A 21,409-nucleotide genomic window follows, 5' to 3' on the forward strand; every position below is an offset into this window, starting at 1 on the left:
CACCTTATCACACCCACTTCTCGCTTCTCCTCAGCTCAGCTGAAAGCACGAAGGAGACAGCGCAGTTTCACTAACGTAACTGAACGTCCACAGTACGACAGGGGTCCCAACAGGCCCTCCCCTGGACCCGGGGAGGCAGCCGCTCGCAACCTCCCATATCCCTGTGTCTAGGTGCTTACAGGTAGATGCTCCAGGGAACTGCCGTGGCCTCTGTGGACTGAACAACTTCCAGGAGGAGCGCCATTCCTTTTCTCTCTGACTCTAGCTTTCCCTCATGCTTTTCCGCAATGGGGAAGAGTTCCCATCAGATTGTTTAAAAGCTGCTTCCTTAACTCTTGATGAATCTTTCCAAGAGGGCACTGGAAAGAAATGGAAGAGATGGCCACAGAAGAAAACAATTTACTACAACTGAATGATCCAATGTGGTCTACTGAAAACAAATCTTTTTTATTAAAAAATATTCCATATAAAAATTCTATGCTGTTTGCAAGCTTCTTTATTGTTAGGCTTATTGCATTTTGTCAAGTCCAAAGCGGAGGTTACTCTGTGCAGGGGGAGTGGTCTGTTGTTCCCCAGGTATGTGCTGTTCCTCAGGTGTGTGCAGACTGTCCCACGGGATCCTCCTTCTCTGTCTGCAGCAGGTCCCACTCAGTGAGGAGCTCTGAGGACACCTCCGTGTACAGACGGTCCCAGTCCCAGCTGATGTCATCCTGGCAAGAGACGTGCCACTGGGTAGGACAAAGAAAGCCTTTCCCTGCAATCACAGCCCACTTCCCACACCCACTGGCCAGGGAGGCAGAGGTCAGCCTGCGGGCCCAACTGGTTATCAGAATGACACAACAGAGTAAGCAGCTGCTGCTGCTACGTACTTCTCGAACTTCGTGTTCTGGTGCGAGGACTTTGGTGAGCAGCTTCAGGTCGATCTCTCCATCCTGTGAATGCAAAAAAAAAAAAAAAAGGCTGTGTACCTCCTGGGCATGCGGACAACTACCTCCTGCAAAGTGAGGGGGACCAGGCTGTGTGTGGTAGAACTTCCCAAACCCAGACCTGCAGGAAGCCTTAGGAAAGAGTACCAATGGGAGTGGACCACATGGTCACTGAGAACTGAGGGAACGCTACAACATCCAGCACGCCAGGCATTCTTCGGGGGAAGTCCACCACCAGGAGGGCAGGGCATGACAGCAGTGCACCTCTCAGACAAGCATATCTAATGACACCAAGTGGACAGCCATGGAAGCAGGGGGAGCCTGCACTGGGAAATGCTGGAATATACGAGGTGTGGAGATGCTGTAACGCCTCCAGCAAAGGGGCCGCTGCCAGGCAGCCGCAGAGACGCATGGAGGAGATGTTCATGGCTTTGGAGGAGCTGAGACACCCCCTGGGGCCTGCCCCGCTGTGCAGAAGCCGTTCTGCTCACCAAGGTCTGAAAGGCTGCATATTTCATGAGGTCATTGTCCAGGTCGCGGTAGGTCATCACCCGGTTTACCTGGACACTGTAAGAAAGAGAGAATGTGAGGAGGAGCCACAGGCAGGCCCAGTTCCAGGAGGGCCGCTGGGCCACCGTCTTTACTGCACCACTGGTAGCTGGAAAGGACCAAAATGGGGAGAAAATGTCTAATAAAAGGGGAACCCTGGGATGGAGCCCATCACCAGAAACATCTGGATTTGCACTGCGGGGCAGTACCACTAGAGATGGCATTTGGAGTGTATTAATTCGTATGGTCCCTACCTCCCGCTAACTTCATACCTCATTTAACGTACCTGGGAGGGGCTGCCACCTGCAAAACAAAGTCTTCTTCCTGTACTTCTTCCAGATCGGGAATAACAGGGATATCTGCAATGAGAGGCGGCAGCAAAACTGTCAGCCACACACTGGGGATCCTGCCTGCTTCTCCATTTATTATTTATCACCTTTAATGCTCCAGCCATAGGGCAGCAGGTTGGGGGTAGAATGGGCACTCAGACACAGTGTCTGGCCTCCAGAGGCCCCCAGTCTAGTGCTAAGGTGCTGAACCAGAGGTGCACATTAGAATCAAAGGTAGAATTTCAACAATTCTTAAACCCCAGACTTTACCCCAGAACCTACTAGATTAGAACCTCCTAGGTAGGGCCCAGGCATCTGTATTTTTCCCTAAGACTTCTTCGGTGATCCTGACGTAGGGCGTACACTCCGGGTTAGGAGCCATTGGAGTGGATCTCCAAGGGGAAATGTAAAGAAATGAGAAGATAGACCCAGACAGTATTTGGGGAAATGTTTACATTAGAGGACAGAAAAGAAGAGGAACCGATGCAGGAGCCTGGCACCATCAGAGACACAGGTACTGAGAGAGTGCAGTGTCACCGGGCGGACGTCATACGGGCGCACGTCCTCGTGACCAAGGTCCACCAGTGCATTAGCTCGTCATAGGCTTTTCAATCGTCACAGCTGTCGTGGCGCCGAGCCTGCGTCAGAACGACATCTGACACCTAATGATATGACCTGGCTCCCCAGCAGTGTATGTGAGATCAGGCCCTCCATTTGCTAGATCTAATATAAAAATAGGACTGATTCTAAAGAGGACGCTTCTCTTGCTAGCTCTGAGAGATTTTTCTTCTCTGAACTCTCCATGTGAGACAGACATACAGACATATGAGGAGACCCGAAGCCATTTCTTTCATCAATTTAACAAAGTCATGCAAATAGAGAAACAGCCCATCACTCAGTTGTGGCAACTTGCTTAAGATGCAAAGTTCCACCTTCTCATGGGGACAACCTAACACCCTACAGAAGTAGTTCCTTCTCCAAACGAGTATCACCGACTAGTAGAAGGGTTTTCTTTATTTTAAACAGTCTGCACAGAGTAAAAATAAAGATAAGGCAGGAAAAAAGTGGGCTGAGACAGTCCCGGAATTCCCAAACCAATTGTAAATATTAAAAGGAGGAAAAATCCCAGAGAGGAAAGTGAAGAACCCCTTCATTTCTGCTTCCATAAATGGAATTTAATTTTATTTTTAAAAGAGATGCAGAATTATTCCAAGAACAATTGGAAGACCCTTGCCACCTTCAGGCTGTTTGGTATTTAGACTTTGCAACTGCTGTAGTCCAGCTAAACCCGAATATATGAGTCAGTTCCAAGCCTGGTGTCTTTATTATTGCTTCTGACTATGGGGTTACAGATGCTGTATCTGGAAAAAGAGAGAGGAAGTATGCAAGGGAAACACGGAAACAGAGAGGAAAGACAGGTGGAGAAAGAGAGTGATTAAAGGAAAGAATGGGGATAAAAGTAAAAGAAATGGCTGCTAGGGAAAATAAAGACACACACACCACCTCCAAAATGATGAACCACATTCACCAGGTCCTGTATCTAGAAAGAAGCTACCAGGAGCTTAGATTGTATCTCTCTACCTGCTAAAGAATCAGAGATGCGATTCTCTAAGATTCTATTTCTTATGCTAATGGAAATTTAGCTTTCTTGTTCCCTCTCGCCCTGCATGAGTAGCGCAGTCCATGGTGAGGGCTGCTGCCGAAAGCATCATCCTGGGGCCAAAGGGGAGCGGGGCTCCAGGCGGCTGAGATTGCACAGACCCTGCAGTGGGGCAGGGAGGAAGCTGGCTGTGCCATGCGCCATCAGTAGTGTGACAGTTTTGGAGTGAACCAGTTAGCTGCTCCTGGCTCTCCTCGGGTGTGGGGTCCAGCCTGAAATGAATATTCAGAAGTTGGTAAGAAAATGCCCCCTGCTGAGGTTAGGGCTCAGGACTGGGTCTTCCCAAAGTCCCCTTTCCCTCCACAGCGCTAGCATTTGGGTCCTGTCAATTCTGCCCAGCTTCCCCCAGCTCTGAGGAACAGCACTGCTGCCCGATGTCCACTCTGACTCCCTACGGGCTTCTCTCTTCGTCCCCATTCCGCTCCTCCAAATGTGCACAAAGGAGCGTGGGCCCGGCCCATCTGTGACAGATCAGAGGGCAGCCCCGGCGTTGGCAAAGGGGCCTCTCAGAGTGGCACTGGTGGGGCTGGCCACACAGTGGGATTTCTCTCTAATTGGAAGCCTGGTGCCCAACAGAACCTGGTGAACCGCCTGAGTGGGACAGAGCCAGCGATGACAGCCAGGCCAAGGCAAGCTGCAACATTCCGGTGCAGTGACAGCTTGAGCCATCACCGCAGCGTCAGGTCATCCAACTCCCGGCCCCCAGTGGAACAGGTGGCCATGGAGCAGGTTTTGGGCAAACTTCAAAGAACTTCACAATTTTACAGTTTCTGATTTATAATCACAGACGAGTACTTGCTCATGTGTACACAGTATGTTCTTGGGAATTTTTGTGTTTTTTTTTTCTCTCTTGCCCTCCCTCTCCCCACCTCCCCCGCCACACACACTGAGAACAAATCTAGAAAAAGAAAATGGACTTGAGAAATCCACTTCTTTACTAAATTACCTACGTAGAATGATCTAACCCTGCCTGCAGTCAGCACGGCTACTTGACCTGTGAGTCTGGACCAGTGACCCAGTCTGGTTCAGGGTGTCAAGTTCAACGTTCAAAAGCACACAATTTTAACAGAGACAATAACAAGAACACAGCAGTTTGTTCTTGTACTATTAAAAAGCTACCACTATTTTAAAAAGTTTAATAATTATATTCACTTTATTCTTATTTTCTTCTATGCAGCTAATAAGAAAAAGAACATTAACAGAAACAGTGAGTTAGTTAAGTATATGGGGAGGATGCCTATCCAGTGGTTAGAAGCACAGGCTCTGAGGCAGGATGGCCTCTTTTGAATCCTGGCTCCCCACGTACTAGCTACGAGACTTTATCCTCTCTGGGCCTCAGTTTCTTCTTCTGTAAAACTAGTATAATTGCACCCACCTCATACAGTTGTTGGAAGTATTAAATGCAATAATCATTATAAAATACTAAGTGCTATGCTCAGTACATAATAAATATTCTGTAACTATTCATATTCATTTACCAGATATAATATTGAGCATGGAGAGAAGCCATAGGCTCTCCCTTCCTTTTCTCATTTACTGCCCATTTTCCAGATGAGAACACTGAGGCTCAGTAAGATAAAGCAGATCTCTGCCACGGGCTGGTGAGTGCTGCTGCAGGCTGTTGAGTGCTGCTGCCATGAGCAGCCAGTGGCCAGTGTGAGTGGCCGGCAGCCAGAATGGGCTGCCACAGGCTGCTGTGGGCTGCCGTGGGCTACCATGCGCTGCCATGAGTGGCCGGTGGCTAGCGCGAGCGGCCGGCGGTCCGCGTGAGTGGCCAGCAGCCGGTGAGAGCTGCCATGAGCTGCTGTGAATGGCCGACCAATGACCAGCAACTGACTACCTCAGCCTGGGGCAGTGCAAGGCTCATAATACCAGCATGGGCCAGGGAGCTGTGTCCTACACAACTAGAGGGAGAACCAATGGCTTGAACTGGAGGAGGGCGGGAGGCGGAAGAAGGGGAAAAAGAAAAAGATTAAGCAGCTCTCATGAGGTGAAGACCACTAACGATGAACAGAGCCAGGCTTCCAACTCAGTCCGCTTGCAGCGCCGAGCTCGTCCACAGCCCACCCACACTTCCCCTGCGAGGGTACAGTGCCCTGAGATGCCTCCTGTAGTGGAGGGGTGCGCCAACTGCCTACAGTTGAACAGCTTTCACTCTGCCTAAGACACAATGTCCTCTGTTCTTGGGTATTTCCCTTGATTCTCATAACCAAAAATAAGCCGTCTCTCCGACGCCTGATGCCCTGACTCGCTACTTCCCTATACAAGGCCAAATGGAGCTGAATGAAAAGAATGCACCCCCGCCACCCATGTCTCAACAAACTAGCCCCATGGAGAAGGAGGTGGCTGGGCACCCTGAACAGCCACAGAAAAGGGGAGGGGAGACAAAAGGGTTCACCATGGGGAGTGGGGGCCCTCCTCCTTTATCTCAGTTCTGCCGGCAGGTAGCACCATCCCCACGCAGCTCCTCGCCGCCCCCACGCAGCTCCTCGCCGCCCCCTCGCAGATCATCTGCTGCTCTCTTTCCCGCTCCTACACCTTAAACTAAACAGGTTCTCCTTGGTCTTTGCACTTGTCCCTGCCTCTCACGTCAGCCATCTCACATGTTCAGCCTGCTTGTCTGTCCCTCGTGTTGCCTGGTTCCCCACAGCCCGGGGAAACTGCATTTGTTTGCCTGTTCGTTCATTCATTCGTTCACTCACTCAAGGAATACTGCCTGAACAGCTACTACGTGAAAGGTACCCTGCTAAGCAGTGCCGATAACAGCAGCAAACAAAACAGACATGGTCCCTGTCGTCATGGAACACCAGTGCAGTGGGGGACAGGAAACACAAATACATTCAAATACATTCTGAGAGGGAAGCTAACTGGATTCCGTAACAGGGAGACCTAATTGTCTTGTGTTTTGAAGGTAAAAGTATTATCGTATGTGGTAATCAATTCCAATGCTATGGAAAAGTTTAAATTTTCCTTTCCTTATATGAGCCCCAATTTTCTCCCTAGAGGTAATCATTATTAACAACTTCTTGTATATACTTACTGAAAAGAATTTACGCGTACCACAGTACATACGTCCTTTAAAAAATGTTTGCAAATGCGATCGCTTTACCTACATCTTGTTCCACAACTTACTTTTATCCTTCCTGATAATATACAGATATAGCTTCCTTTTTTAAGTGACCACCTAGTATTCTATTGAACAGATGCTCCACAATGCACTTAATCCAGCCCAAGAAGAATCTGATTTAGAATTTTGGGGGGTGGGGTAAGGATTTAGGGAAGCTCCCTGAATTAAAAACAACGCAGCTGAAAGCTGACAGATAAACAGGATTCAACCCAGCAGGGTCAAAATGCAAAGGCGCTATGAGGTGAGCAGTATCTTGCAACACTGCAGAAACTGAAGGAAGGAGGGTGTGATTCACCTGTGGGGCCCAGGGGAGAGTGGCACAGGGTGAGACAGGAGAGAGGGTGCCTGGTGCCAGCTGAGGAAGGACCTGCATCAACCAGCCAGGAAACATGGACTGGGCACCTGTGATAAGCAAGACCCCTTCTGAGGCACACTAGGGGAAAACCAAGATGGACTTAGCATGGCAAAGTTGCAAAGTGTGTGTGTGTGTGTGGGGGGGAGCTATACATAAAAAATAAAAAAGAGCAAAAAAGGGAAATGCACACCTCTTCCTTTGTGAATCACCTTGGAATCCAAAGGCAGAATTCGGAGCTTCCTACTTCATCTTTCCGTCACTCTATTCAAGGCCACAGGGTAGACCTCACTACCTTGCAGTTGGTACAGTACGTGAAATTGGCCCTAGGCCTGCCCCCCGGATGGTGAACTAGCTGAGGGCAAAGACCACACGCCGGTCACTTCTGCATTCCCAAGGACTTGCAAACTAAAGGGCAACTGAACAGAACTGAATCAATAAATGCTCCTCAAATCTGAAAGTCACACACATACCGTGTTTCCCCCGAAAATAAGCCCCAGTTAAGATCGTCGGCCAGACGGACGCATTTAGGACGTTATGACGATGTTCCAGAAGATGACATGACTCTATTTGAATAAATGTAGATTGTTGTACATGAAAAAATAAGACATCCCCTGAAAATACGCCCTAATGCGTCTTTTGAGCAAAAACTAATATAAGACCGGGTCTTATTTTCGGGGAAACATGGTAAGAAGGATCCCAATCTTCTACATATCGTTCCAACTAGAGTAGAAATGTTACTGAATCCTAAAGTTGCCTAAGTGGGATTCGTTTCACAAGAACCACCAAGCAATCCTTGGCTAAATACTGAATTTGGTAACATCCTAGCAAAGGCTTTGTCCCACTTGAGCTGCTCCCGCTGGGAAGGGCCTGTGCACATACAAGAAATGATGGAGGGGTGGGGCAAAGTTACAGAGGAAGAGTCACTCAAATTGGGTCCATATGGGCTTCCATCCGGGGGCTGAGTCACACTGCTCTTCACCAACCTCCGTATGTTTCTTCCTGCTTAGATCTCTAGTTTGTCCAGCTGTGTAATCTACTTTCTGGGAGCCCCAGTAAAGGCCTGTTAATGCCCAGCAATGGCAGTAAGAACTTACCTCAGAGAAAAAGATTATTGCCAAATGGGCAACTCATGATGATACCAGAACACTGGTCTTTCGACACAGATCTACCCAACAAACTACCACACGAAATCACAGAAATAAATGAGAGGTACTTAAATAAGTAAGAGAAATAAATAGTAGGTCCATGTGGGAACACCAGTAGGGTCACTTACAACTGGTTTCAGAGACGTGAGAAGCCGCCATTGCCCTGGAATCCATTCATTACGGATAATACCATCACACTGTACACAAAATGCTTACCTACTCAGCCAAGTCCCAGACGGTTGCTTTCAGCCCCTGTGGCCTGACAGAAGTCTGCCTGCCTCTTCCTAGGAAGCTGGCCCCAGCGCTCCGTGATACATTTTGTAAGAGCCTGCATTCAAATCTAGCTGGCGTTTGCCAGTCTGGGCACAACTAGAACGGAAAAATGATTCCTCAGACTGGACTCAGCCTGAAATGAGTATACCCTGGGCATGACACGAGCTCTTCACCTGGAGTGTCGATCTCAGTCCAACGGGAAGAACAAAGGGGACATCCCAATACGGCCCACGGGTCCCAGAGGGAGCCCCTCCTCTTCTCCGGGTCCCTTTAGGCTCTCCTCTTTGCTGATTTTCTTGGTTGGGGATTTCTGAATGCAATTGCCGGGTCGTGTGCAGATTTCCAGAGAGCTACATAAAGATTGTTCTCTGTTCCACCACTCTCTCACCGTGACACCTTAGTCAGTAATACAAGTGGTTGGTCTATCTTGTCGGGTTCCTTGAGGTGCTTCCTGATGACGTGGTCCCTCTCACGTCATCCACTAACTGAGCTCCCGATGGCAAAGGCCCTGCCTGGTGACACACAATCCTTCCCAGAGCTGCCTTCCCACTCAGTGCCCCGGCCACTGCAGAGCTCCCACAGGCCATCAAGGGCTCACATCCACCATTCATAGCCAGGTTCAATACCCAGTCCACATGAAAGAGATCTGGACATCCTGCTTGAGGACACCCCAAGAAGAGCAGTCCAGATAACCCCTAATTCTGGCCCAAAGTCAACAGATCTCAGCAGAGCTCATAAGCAAAAGGCAACAAAGTCCACCGTTTTAGGAGATGGCAACTGGAAACAAGAGACCATTATAATTTTTCTGTGCAGCTGCAAAACTTTGTTTTACTGAATGCCGTTACCTTCTGCATCACGTATGGGGAATTTTAAACAGGCAAATGGAAGAAGGTCTGATTGAAGATGAAGTTAAGTGAAAGAAATTGGTCTCATTTAGCACATGACAGGATTCATCTGTGTTCCCAAGTCCACTGAGGTGGCATCATGGGCGTTTCATATTCATGAGCTGCGGCGACACTGTGTCCCCTCATTTACAAAGAGCCGTGTTCAGCAAATTCCGTCCCCGTGGACACTCCGTGCATTTCATGGTCTTGTCAGAGAGACATCAAACGCTCCAGTAACCAAATACCAGAAAATGGCTTTAATTAGTGGATCTCAATCGTATAAATAATTTTTTTTCTAAGTGAAAAAATGGAGAATTTTTTTAAAGGGAGAAGAAAAGGGGAAAGCAGTAGGCAACAGGCTTCAAACACGCGAAGGAACAAGGGAAAGGGATGGTCTCAGAGGAGCTCCCGACTGAGCCTGGGCCCAGCGCCGTCGCTCCCCTGCTCTCCCCGAGTCAGGGTTCCAGGGGCAAAAACCTGCCTGCAGGTCCCTGGCAGGTCCGCTTTATGAAGACTTATCCTTTGTGATTTCACCTGATTCAAGCTGGGTCTGGCCTGTACTTGTTACTGGCAGGGGAGGAGAGAGGCGACAAACATGGAAGAAAACCGTCTGGAAACTGTGCTGGGGCTGGAGAGCCCTGCTGCAAAGGCTGAGAAACGGCACTGACCACGAGCAAGGCGCACGAGCAAGGCGCACGGCCCGAGATGCGCTGGAGTGAGTCTGCTTGGAGCTGTGCACCAGCAGGTCCCCGAGGAGGCGTGTGACTGAGACGGGAAGAAAAGGTGCCCTGTCCTCAGGGGCCAACCTGCGGGGGGAGGGGTCCCATATGCTGAAATGCCTCCTTGCTGCTGCCAAACCAAATCTCTCCTAACACTGACGCTGACCGGGAGAGATCACAGACCTTAAGAGGATCAAAACAGTTGATTGTTTCTCACGGTTCCCAAGCTGTGGCGACTCTCCTGGCTGACGAAGGGCTGGAGAGGAAAGTTTGGGCTGACTCGAGTTTCTGAGGCGAGCCAGGGCTTAGCCCAGTGTGGTGCTGGCTGGTTTGTGAGCAGAGAAGGGGCCCCACGAAGGATGGTGGCTCAGCTCGTGGTAGGTATATCGTATGTCACAGCACGTGAAAGCCTGACCTCATGGTATTACCCACAGAGCGACCTTAGCACATTTGTGACGGAGCCATGCACGCGCCACCCCAGAATGAGATTTCCCCACCACCCCAAGTCCACCAAGTGCTGGGTAAGAATCTGTCATGGCCATGCAAAGGGTCGTCAGCTAGGACGGAGCCTTTCAAGCAGTTCAAAGGTCGTGCTCACTAGAGACAAGCACAGCCCAACAAGGGTTCTTTTCTCTACAGGGGAAGGTCCCCTTCAGCCCAGTGTCACCTGCCGGGGTGACCGCTAGGGAACATCGTATCACTGGGTCCCTACAGTTGAAGGAAACAAAGAACAATGAAAAGGAATGCTCTTCCCCACTCCAACAGCTCCCAGAGCTTCGTGATGGTTCCAGCTTTCATCTATCGAGATACGTTAAGGACAAGAAGGGTAAAGGACTTTAAAAATGACGAGGAAGGAAGCGGCTGGAAGGAACGGAAAGTGAGCAACTCTCTACTCTCTTCAATAGGGCCCACGATGAGTGACACGATATTAATGTGACAGAAAACACCTTCTCAGAGGCACCAGTAGGAGGATGTTAGAAACCAGGCATATCTGATTCTATTTCATCCTCTTCGTGTTACACTCAAAAAAACAAGACAAACTACACTGCTTTTATTCTAAATCCTTAGTTTTGTATTTTCCTTATATATATTTATTAAAAAAATGCTACTTTGATCGGTGCCACCCGTGACACCCCCACACACGGAACGCTTCTGAGCAGTCCTCTCCATGCAAGGCCACTGCTGGTGACAGCCAGCTGGTTTTGATCACAGCCATCCCGAATCGGATTTTCATAAGATAGATGAGGAGTCTTACTGCTGCGCTCTCTCTTATCAGATGAGAAACAGGGGGGAGGGGGAGGCTGGGTCCTGCGGGAGCTGCGCAACAATCAAAGGCTGCGTGGTTCTTTCTCTGTCCCTCCGCTGCTGCAATTTTCAAAGGCGTTTGCCTCGGGCACTTTTAAATGATGGTGTCTCAATTCTGTAATCATCTTTCAAGAGCTTTCTCTTAAAGGGTCTTTTAGGTAAACCTAGTCTGTCAACCACACTTATGGACTTAGGAATCACATTCCCAATATGTGTCCTGGGTGTGTGTGTGTGTGCGTGTGTGTGTGTAGAGAGAGAGGAGTACACACACACACACACACACACACACACACTGAACATCTGTGAATTTTCAGAAAGCTGGTAGAACCTAAAGCTAGAAAGGAAGATCCACCATCTAGCCATATCAGGGTCATCTCTTGCTAGGGGAAGAGGGTCCCCTCTGCTTCCCCCCTAGATCTCTGCTCTACCTAGGTTTTGCTGTCTCAGGTCCTTCTTTGGGAACTAATTTCCACGTGTGACGTTGGAAGACTTCTCCAACTGAGGGCTAAATGATGTGCTAAGTCCGACCTCAGATGCATAACCATACCTGTCCCTTCCCGTGTCACCTAAGCGATATCTGGCCGTCAGTCTTCCAGCTGAGTAATGCACCATGGCCACTCCATCTGGGAGAACACACACAGTCGCCAGTCATCCCAGGCCACAACTTGCTGTGGGTCTGGTCACAAAGACTGTTTGGAGCAACTCTGTATCTCTGCCTTTTCTCATTGCAGAAAACATGGCTCTTTATATAGACTCCATCTTTTGAAACAGACATTGTAGGACACGGAGCCTCTATTTCTTTCTAGTGAAATAAAAACCTCAGTGGCCTAAAGTCTCGCTGGGCATGGTTCTCATCAATATAAGCCTGTCTGCATTTAGGTCTTCTCACCTCCTCTCATTCCTCATTCATCCACTCCTTTCACAACTGTGTGGAGAAGTATCCACGCCTCTCCCGGAAGCTGGAACATTGCTTGCAGTCACATCTAGGACAGTCTCACAAAACTCAATGGGCTTGTTTTTGTCCTATCCTGATCCTGTCTTCTGTATTCAACCAGGACAGAATCCAAGGAGTTCCAGAATCAATACTGTGATCTCTATAACGAGTTCAGGGTGAGTCAGCTCTCTTTGACTTTCGTCAGTGCTTAATGTTGGATGATTTATCATTAATCATCCTCCAAACAGACCAGAGCACGGCAGCCTGCTGTCGGAGCTCTCTCTCTCCGTGTTCCTGGAGGAAGGTTAATGCAACCGCTTCATTTACAACATGCAGGCAAGCGTGCCACGAGGCTTTCGTTTGCATTCTTCGCAGTCTACCTCTTCAAACAGAGATATGCAAGAAAGCTGTTCACATGAACACAGAAAATGGAGCCCCAGAGAGGTCGCTGTCAGCCGTGTTTCAGGCAGAAATGTGCGTGCTGGTAAGTTTGGAAAGCCTGTTATGACCTAGAGATTTCAACGCACCACTAAGGGCATCCAGCCCTCTGTCCCAGCTCTGCCAACGGAGCAGGAGGTCTGGCCAAGGTTCTTGGTGCCTAAACCAAGGTAAGGTCCAGGATGACTGAGTTCTCTCTGGAGTACCCAGCACAGGCACAAGAATTCAATACCTAAAAGCAGCCTCAATGGATGTGATAGAAAAGGAAGCACAACAAGAAAGAGAGCAACGGTCAAACCTAATGATTCTGCTTCATGTCACAGAGCTTAAAAACCTGGTCTCTGGCTTTTCTCTCCTCAGCCCGGGTGTTGTTGCAAACAACAGTTCACAGCGAGAGGTTCAGCAGGGCTGAGGACACGGACCAGTAGGAAAACCTGAGGATCAGGATAGGAGAGCAAACACGTAACAGGGTACTGCAAAAATGAGTGGACACAAGCCTTCCGCAACAAGCAGGGCCAAGAAACGAACCTACCACTTTCAACAGCAGAGAGGAAGGCAGTGAGAGCACAGTGATTAGTCACAGAGGCCACGTCTGAATTCCAGCCACTCCACTTACTGGAGCAGCTCCCTTGTACTGGCTTGTAAGAACCAAAGGCTAAAGTTTTAGGAATTTTGCATGCAGGTTGTTAAACATTATTAAAAATTAAATCATATACCCTTATCATTAGGTCAATTATATTAAAAACAAAGGTAATACTCAAAACTCACTTCCTAAATGTTACTATGGTTTACTTTATCTATGCTCTTGAAATTATTGACATCTAATGTAGGTGTACGGTGGAACCAAGATGCATAGTGTGATACTGCCCATCTTCTCCCAGCTCTGGGGTCAGTGACGCCACATTGGAAGCTTGAAACCAGCCAAGGCAGGAGTGTTTACACCACAGGAATCGGCAAACCCTACCAAGGAGGATATTTAACCCCCGGAGAGCTGCTTGTTAAATACAGGAGTTCCCCCCTTATCCGCAGGGACTATGTTCCAAGACGCCTAGTGGATGCCTGAAACTGTGGATAGTACCAAACCCTATGTATAGTTTTTCCTATAACACATACCTATGAAAAAGTTTAATTTATAAATTAGGCACAGGTAGAGATTAACAAATAATAAAATAGAACAATTATAACAATATACTGTCAATGTGTTCCCTGTCTTTGATAACCGATCTGATAATAGAGATGGCTACTAAGTGCCCAATGGACAGGTCGCATGCACAGTGCGGAGATACTGGACAAAGGGACGATTTACGTTCCAGGAGGGACAGAGAGGGATGAAGCGAGATTTCAATCATACTACTCAGGACAGTGTGCAATTGAAAATTTATGAACTGTTTATTTCTGGAATTTTCTATTTAATGTTTTTGGACCACGGTTGACTGTGGGTAACTGAAACCACAGAAAGCGAAACCGTGGCTGGGGGAGGAGGTATGGCTGTATTTACTAGCCCATCACTGCTTATTAGCCATGTGTCTTCTGTGGGTTAACTTCACACGGCTTCCATTTTTTCCTCTGTAAAAGGCTGATAATCACGGCGTCTCTTCATACAATAGTTGTGGGAATTAACTGAGGTAGGGCAGGTAAGGTAGTGCAGTGCCTGGCTCTTGGTAAATACTTAAAATATGAATGATCAAAACCATTTCCTAGAAGACTGATTTCTTTTTCAAACTTTTTACCCAATATCCTGCAGAGAGAACAAAGCTTAACAAAGCTCAGAAACAAAAGAGAGGACAGCTAATCCTTGGACCGGTGAGCCCCTTACCACCCCACCCCCACCTCGGCCCCATTCCTGCTGTGTATATGTTTAGCTAAAAGAGGTCCATGTGCACATTTATGCCAGGGAAGGGAAGAGAGGCATGGGTTTAGAAAGACTTTAGCGTCTAGTCTTAGTTACTTGGAATTTCGAAAAACAAATTGATTTTAAGGAACATTATTTAATTTAAAAAAAAATTTTAAAAATCAGTGCTGGATAAAATAGTTTTAAAATGTTAGGGAAGCGGGGCAGTCGGATGGCTCAGTTGATAAGAGGGCGAGCTCTGAGCAACAGGGTTGCCAGTTCGAGTCCCACATGGGCCAGTGAGCTGCGCCCTCCACGACTAGATTGAAAACAACAAGCTGCCGCTGGAGGGGCTGCAGCCGGTGGCTCAGTTGGTTAGAGCGCAAGCTCTCAACAAGGTTGCCGGTTCAATTCCCGCATGGGATAGTGGGCTGCGCCCCCTGCAGCTAAGACTGAAAACGGTGACTGGACTTGGAGCTGAGCTGCGCCCTCCACAACTAGATTGAAGGACAACGACTTGGAGCAGATGGGTCCTGGAGAAACACATTTGAGAAACACACTGTTCCCCAATAGTCCCCAATAAAAAAATTTTTAAAAAATATTAGGGAAGCAAAAGAACTAGGTTTAGGGACCACTTAAGAAGTACTACGTGTTGTATTAAGCTTAAGGAAGGGATGCCAACATAATGGAACATTCTTACTCCACAAGAGGAAGGAATTGAGACATCAGGGTTCCAATTTGTCTGTACTTACAGAATTCTTCCCCCTTTCCCTTTCTCTGCATTAAAGGTGTTTAGGCTCAGAGTGACTGCTATTTGCAGGAGAATGGATGAAGGATATGGTGGAAGGATTAAGTAAAGAATAAAAACCCAAAAGAGAGTTAGAAAGCCCAGAGACAGAGATGAATGTTAAGAGGAGAAGAGAGAGGGGCGACTAAGTGATAGCTCTCTGCAGACAGCATTCTTCTAATTCCACTAACAGTCCAGCATCTCACACCTTATCCAGCCTCATTGCTTGCCTGGCCGTGTTCAGCCACTTTTACCTATTTTCCCTGTTGACATGGATAGAAAATTGAGCAATTACCCTTACACTCGAGGGCTCTCAGATCATACAGATTGCTATACTTGCAGAATTAAGTCCCCAAATGCCCCTGGCTAGAAGTGGCTCAACTCAGCTTGTCCTTTAGGAATTAAACACTTTTTGGTTGGCCGTAGGATTTATTATTCCTAAGGTTTCAAGGTATTCGATTCTGGACCTCAGGATGTAAAAAGCACAGCCCTTTCCAGCAGGGATGCGGCATGCCCACAAGGCACTGGAGCTGCCAGGAAGAGGGAGTGAAAATCCCACCCTCAGCCCTGGGTTACACCACGGCGCAGTGGTTCCACGCAAGGAAGATCTGATTATTTTTTTTAAGCTCCTGCTTTCAAAGACTTTCTCCTTTCTAAAGCCCTATTTTGGGGCTCACAAATTCTTTCTTAACTTGAATTTAGCTCTGAGGTAAACTTTGAAAGTGGAGTCCATATCTAATTGTGTTTTCAGAGATTGCCTCATTCTGAATACAGCTCATCTTTTTTAAAGACAAAGACTTTTTCTCCCATTTGTGTGTCTCTCGATGTTCCTCCTTCAAGTTTCACATCCTATTCAGAGTTCATATTCTGAGAGCTGAATTTTAAGGCCGGAAGAGACCAAAGAGGCCTGGAAATGCCTGTGGGATTAGAGAGGTGATATGACTTGGCACCAATGTCCCTCCAACCCCCACCCGCTACCCCCTTTGCTGGCAACTCTACTCTTCCTTCAAGTTGTAGTTTAAAAGTCACTTCTTCAGAGTGGCCTTCCCTCACCACCCCATCCAAATCAGGTCTCCACACTATTCTCTCTCATAGAACCTTGCACGCTTCCTTTAGTGGACTCAGTCACAATTTGTCCTTATTTAGTTGTGTGACTATCTGTTTAGTTCCTATTTCTCTAGACTAAATAAACTGACTAGAGCAAAGGTTAAGAAAGTTTTCTTCATCATAATATCCCCAATGCCCAACCCCATGTATCACACATAGTAGGTATTCAACAAATGGTTGTTAAATGAATGAGTGAGTGAATGAATGACTTGCCCAAAGTCACTTGTAGAGATTGGGCTCAATCCTCTTTCAGATCTGACGTTCTTTCTCTAACACCATACTACCTAACAGGACAGAGGAAGTCTAAAAGCCTTTGGGCAAACCAGAAACTTGGTTCCAATAAGGAGAATGATTATGCCACCAAAGGATGGCTATCTAAATAGGAAAGATCAGTTTTGCTATCCTACACTTAGGGACCCTGAGGTCCTTTGGGGGCTCAGGCTGTCCATCGTTCTCAGCTCTTCTCCATAATTATGAACACCAACCTCCCTGAAGCTCAAGCTATGAGTAATTCCACTTAGAATCAGCAGCAAATTAAATGATTGTCAGTCTTGACACTTCATTAAAGGCAGTTGATGTGGGGACACAGAGTATCTGTAGTTGAGAATGGGCTAGAATCAGAGCTTACCTTTGCAGAACCAGCTTCTCTCCTAGTGACTGTGAATTCCTTATTCGTTCTCCCTGTGGAGACTCTCCTCACGCCAGGCACCTTGCCTGGGAAGGCTTTTCGTTCTTCTCTACCTAACCACATCTTGTCCATCCTTCAGGACCCAGCACAAGTTCTTCCTTCTTCCTCAGCCCACCAGGTGGCTTCCTCTTCTGAACGCATGGTCCTTAAATAATGTCAATCACCAATACAGCAACAACATACACTGCCTCTGCCATCCATTACACTGATGTCTTAGCTATTTAAGTCCTGTAGTGCTTTTCATCCTTTACGCTTTGTCTCCCCAACAACGTTCTGTGTGCCGTGAGAGCAGAGCCCTACAAGGTCTTATGAAGGATTGGCAAATTGCTTCCCAGAGACCTGCTCTAACTCGCAGATAAATTTTGTTCTGTTTATGAAGTGATTTCTTAAAAATTCTGTCATTTTTTTAAATACGAATTTGAAAACGTTTTGGCCATGCCATCTCCTGTCTGGGTTGACGACAGGCCCCACATTCTTTATTGTCCTGCACTTCTTCTGTTTCGTGTGTTCATATTATCTGCCTGGCCCCTACAGGTATTTGAGCCACGATCTTGCAAACAGTCCCCATGCAATACATTCTGGTTGACCAACAACCCCAAACCGCCTCTACATATCACTCTATCCATTTCTCATTCTAAAAACACACCTATCTTAAAAGCTCCTTTCTTCGTCTGTTTTTGTCTATTTTCTTCCCTGAAAAGCCTGATGCATCCATGGAGGGGAAAGAGCGCGTCTCTTCTCTCCCTAGGCATCTTCCCCAGGGAAGGAGGAGCAACCTGTAACAAGAGTGAAGCTAGAAGTCTGAGTGCTGAGAAATATCTCGAGACGTGGCTCCTGAGTCTTCTGTAACAGAAGGGGAGGGAAAGAAGAGCGGGCATCTCACTAGATCAGAAGCTCCCGGAGGAGCAAGGACTACCTGACTCATCACTGCACTGTATAAAAACCTGCTGGCTGTCCTCAATAAGGCTGCTGGTGGAAGGAGACCAGCTGCCCGGGAGTGGGTGGGTGGGTGGGTGCTGGACCTTCGATTCTCGTTTCTGTTCCCCGAGATTCCTCTTTCCTTTCGAGATTGCTCACCCATCACCCGCCCCTACCAAATGCACGGAAACGATCAGCCCCTTCTCCAGGTGCTCATGCTCCTTGCACCGATGACCTCAAAACAAACCTTGCTGTGATTTTCTTAAGGGAACCAGTAAGTTCCCCTTCAGGAGCCCAAAGCTCTGTTGAATGGTCCTGCTGAATGAGAGTCCAGCGATGACGCAGGCCAATCACTCACGGAGTCTCCCCACCCACTGGTTATTCTAAGTTCAAAAGAGAAGCCTTCACTAGCCAACCAAGTAATTCTCTGAGCAAAGATAATTCTAGAAACTAGTTATATGTAACGTGATTCCTACTGCATAATGGATTCTAAACATTCACATACAGTGAAATGGACTTAGTCAAGTGTGAAGTGTAACATATGAACTGATTTTCCATTAAAGGACTCAGGCATAACTGCACGGACAACAGATTTATGCTGGGCTGAGGCATCCCTCCTAGAAGGTAGAATCAAGTGCACCTCTGACAGGAAGGGTTTTATGCTTCAAACCCGAAGAGCCAAAAGAAAGCCCAAATCACAAATTTCACATTCCAAGTTTATGAAGGGGAAAAAAATGCTAGAAGTATTCACTGAAAACAGGTATCTTTCTTCTTTCCTTCCTTAATGAAATTGCATTGAGCACCCTATGAAGCCTGCTGAGGATATTACAAATCTGGGAGCTGACATGAATACAGCTACCTGTGGAAGGAGATGCCAACAGGGTGGGGGGCTGTACCATTTGTTACAGCCCAGAGGCCAAGAGCAAGGACTTGGGTCAAGATCTGTGTTCAAATCCTGGTCTGGGCTGTGCAGCGTTGTGCAGTGGTGACTACAGCTGCCTTCCAAATCCTGGCGCTGTCATTTACGAGGTGTGTGACGTTGGGCCAGATTACCTTTCTTTGCCTCAATCTGCTCACCTTTAAAATGGGGATAATGAATAACCAAAATGCCCTTTAACAGGTGACTAGATAATCAAAATGTGATATAGCCATACAATGGATTATTATCAATAAAAATGAATAGGCTAATGATACATGCAGCAATCTCCGAGAATCCCAAAGTCATTACAATGAGTGAAAAAAGCCAGAATCATACGTGATTCAATTTATATAAAATTCCAGAAAATGCAAACCACTCTATCGTGACAAAAAAATAGGTCAGTAGCTGCCTGGGGCTGGGGCAGAGGAAGGATGGACTGAAAAGTGGCATGAAAAACTTTTGGGGGCCACGGAAGTAGACCATGAATTTAATAAGCACCTCTCAGAGTTACAAGCATCAGTTTCCATGCAGACAGTTCCTCACCCACCAAACAGCTTTGTTAATGTCTTCCAGGGACCCTGCCTCCCTGAATTCTTTGGCACATCCTCCTGGATGGTGACCCTGCTGCCCTATGCAACCAATGGCTGAGGCAACAGGCAGACCGAATGTGTGAGGACAGGCAGACCTAAAGTGTGGCCAGCAGCCACCAGTCATACCACCACAGCTGCCAGCACTGGCAGAGGACATCCTAGGTACATGTCTGGGAAAACAGACTTTGGGAACAGAAACGGGATCCTTTCTTTAATAGGGTCATTGGGAATTACTAGTGAGTGGAGAAGTTTGGCAGCTGTAAGTTGCGTAGCGACTAGAGCTAAGGAGGAATATGTGGCAAAAAGAAATAAGCTTGTCAATACGAGACCATGGAAAAATGACAGAAATATGCTCAAGAATGACGAGAGTATGCTCGTGAGCTCTTACTAAATCCGAGAGTACAGACTCAGTGCCCGACCTCCAGGGGCCACCTTTCTACCTTAAAACCCCTTTGGAAGGAGATGAGGCAGAAGCAGTTGTTCACACAACTCCCTTCCCCTCCAGTCCTGAGTCATGGCTTTCGAGGTGCTACAGCAGGTTTGTCAAACTTCAGTGTGCAAAACAGCAATCCAGGGAGCTTATTGAAATTAATGCAGATCCCTGGGCCCCAGTTCCAGCTTCGGCTTTGCGGGTGGCCTGGGACTCTGCATTTTAACCATCATCTCAGAATATTTCACAAATGTCCTATAAGACCCTCACCCCAATCCTGTGAGGTAGCTAATACACAGGTAATCATCCAAGTTTTGCAGATTTAATTTTCTCCTTCACTCTGTAGTCGCACGCAAAGGTTAGTTACTAGAAGGCTGTGGGACTCCACTTTTAGCCAGGAGACTGGTACCGGACTTGCCTTCCCACTGTGCACAATTAGAAAACTGGGGAAAAGATAAGATACAACTGTTTTCAGACAGTGGAACAAGGTAGCACAGGTCAGATCCCCAAGACAAGGGAAATCAATGAAGTGAGCTTTGGCAGTCACCCTTGCTTTCTGCCGAGGGGTACTTCCTGGACGCTGGCACAGGGCAGGAGAAGCCCTACTAGAGCTCGGAGGTCTCGCTGAACTGAGGAGACAGAGCTCAGAGTCTGGGAAGTTAAGGTGCCTGGAAGCAGAGGGTGAGAGAGGGGGAGCCACGTGGGGAAAGAGCTCCAGAAACCTGCACTGACTGCACATGAAGCTGTGCACGTACAGGTCACACAGCACACAGCTGGGCAAAGATTACAACTAGCAAGGTGTGAGCCGAACGATCCCAGAGCTGAGACAGAACTGGAAGAGGCTCAGCCCCACCCAGGCCAGTGGAGAGTCCCTGTGGAACAACCAGGCCCTCAACAGAGACACCTGAGTGTCTTACTGCTTAGCGCTAACCCTAGACTTGTGCTAATAAAAGCTTAATAACAATTCTCAAAACAATCACCTGGATCAACAAACACACTCACTGCCTGCTGAATCAAATGTGTCCGTCTTTAAAGAAAGACAAGATCCAGACACTCAGCCTAGTAGTAACCTTCACAATGGCCTGCACTTGATCAAAACACTACTGATCAAGCAGAAAAATATGACTCGTAACCAGAAGAAAATCAGTTTATTGAAACAGACTCAGAAAAGACAGAGATGGTAGAATTAAAAGAGGGCTTTAAAACAGCTACTATAAAGGTTACTATCAAGGAAAAAAAAAACATGAACAAAATAAGGAGACAAATGGAAGACAGATATGTCTATTCACATAGAACTGAACGAAGCTTCTAGAGTTGAAAATACAACATCGGAAACAATAAATTCATTGAACGGGCTTAACAGCAGGTTAGACATTATAAAAGAAAAGATCAGTTACACAGCAACAGAAACTATCCAAATTGAAGTACAGAGTTTAAAATGGGCTGGAACAAACAAACAAACAAACCAGAACCTCAATAACCTGTGCAGCAATTT

At 47.3% G+C, this 21,409-nt stretch overlaps 1 protein-coding gene across 1 annotated transcript in view; it reads right to left on the minus strand.

Annotated features, from left to right (window-relative positions):
* Positions 1-438: 438 nt before the first annotated feature.
* The window catches only part of IFT43 (intraflagellar transport 43), a 72,073-nt gene continuing 51,102 nt past the window's right edge, over positions 439-21,409 (minus strand). Inside the window, exons 6-9 of the mRNA XM_033107042.1 lie at positions 1,762-1,834; positions 1,418-1,493; positions 870-932; positions 439-710 (exon numbers count right to left, since the gene is read on the minus strand). Coding sequence (XP_032962933.1) covers positions 591-710; positions 870-932; positions 1,418-1,493; positions 1,762-1,834 — 332 coding nt within the window. The 3' untranslated portion in view covers positions 439-590. The remainder of the gene's footprint in view (positions 711-869; positions 933-1,417; positions 1,494-1,761; positions 1,835-21,409) is intronic.

This window comes from Rhinolophus ferrumequinum, chromosome 6, assembly GCF_004115265.2.
Source record: "Rhinolophus ferrumequinum isolate MPI-CBG mRhiFer1 chromosome 6, mRhiFer1_v1.p, whole genome shotgun sequence".
NCBI classification, from domain to species: domain Eukaryota; kingdom Metazoa; phylum Chordata; class Mammalia; order Chiroptera; family Rhinolophidae; genus Rhinolophus; species Rhinolophus ferrumequinum.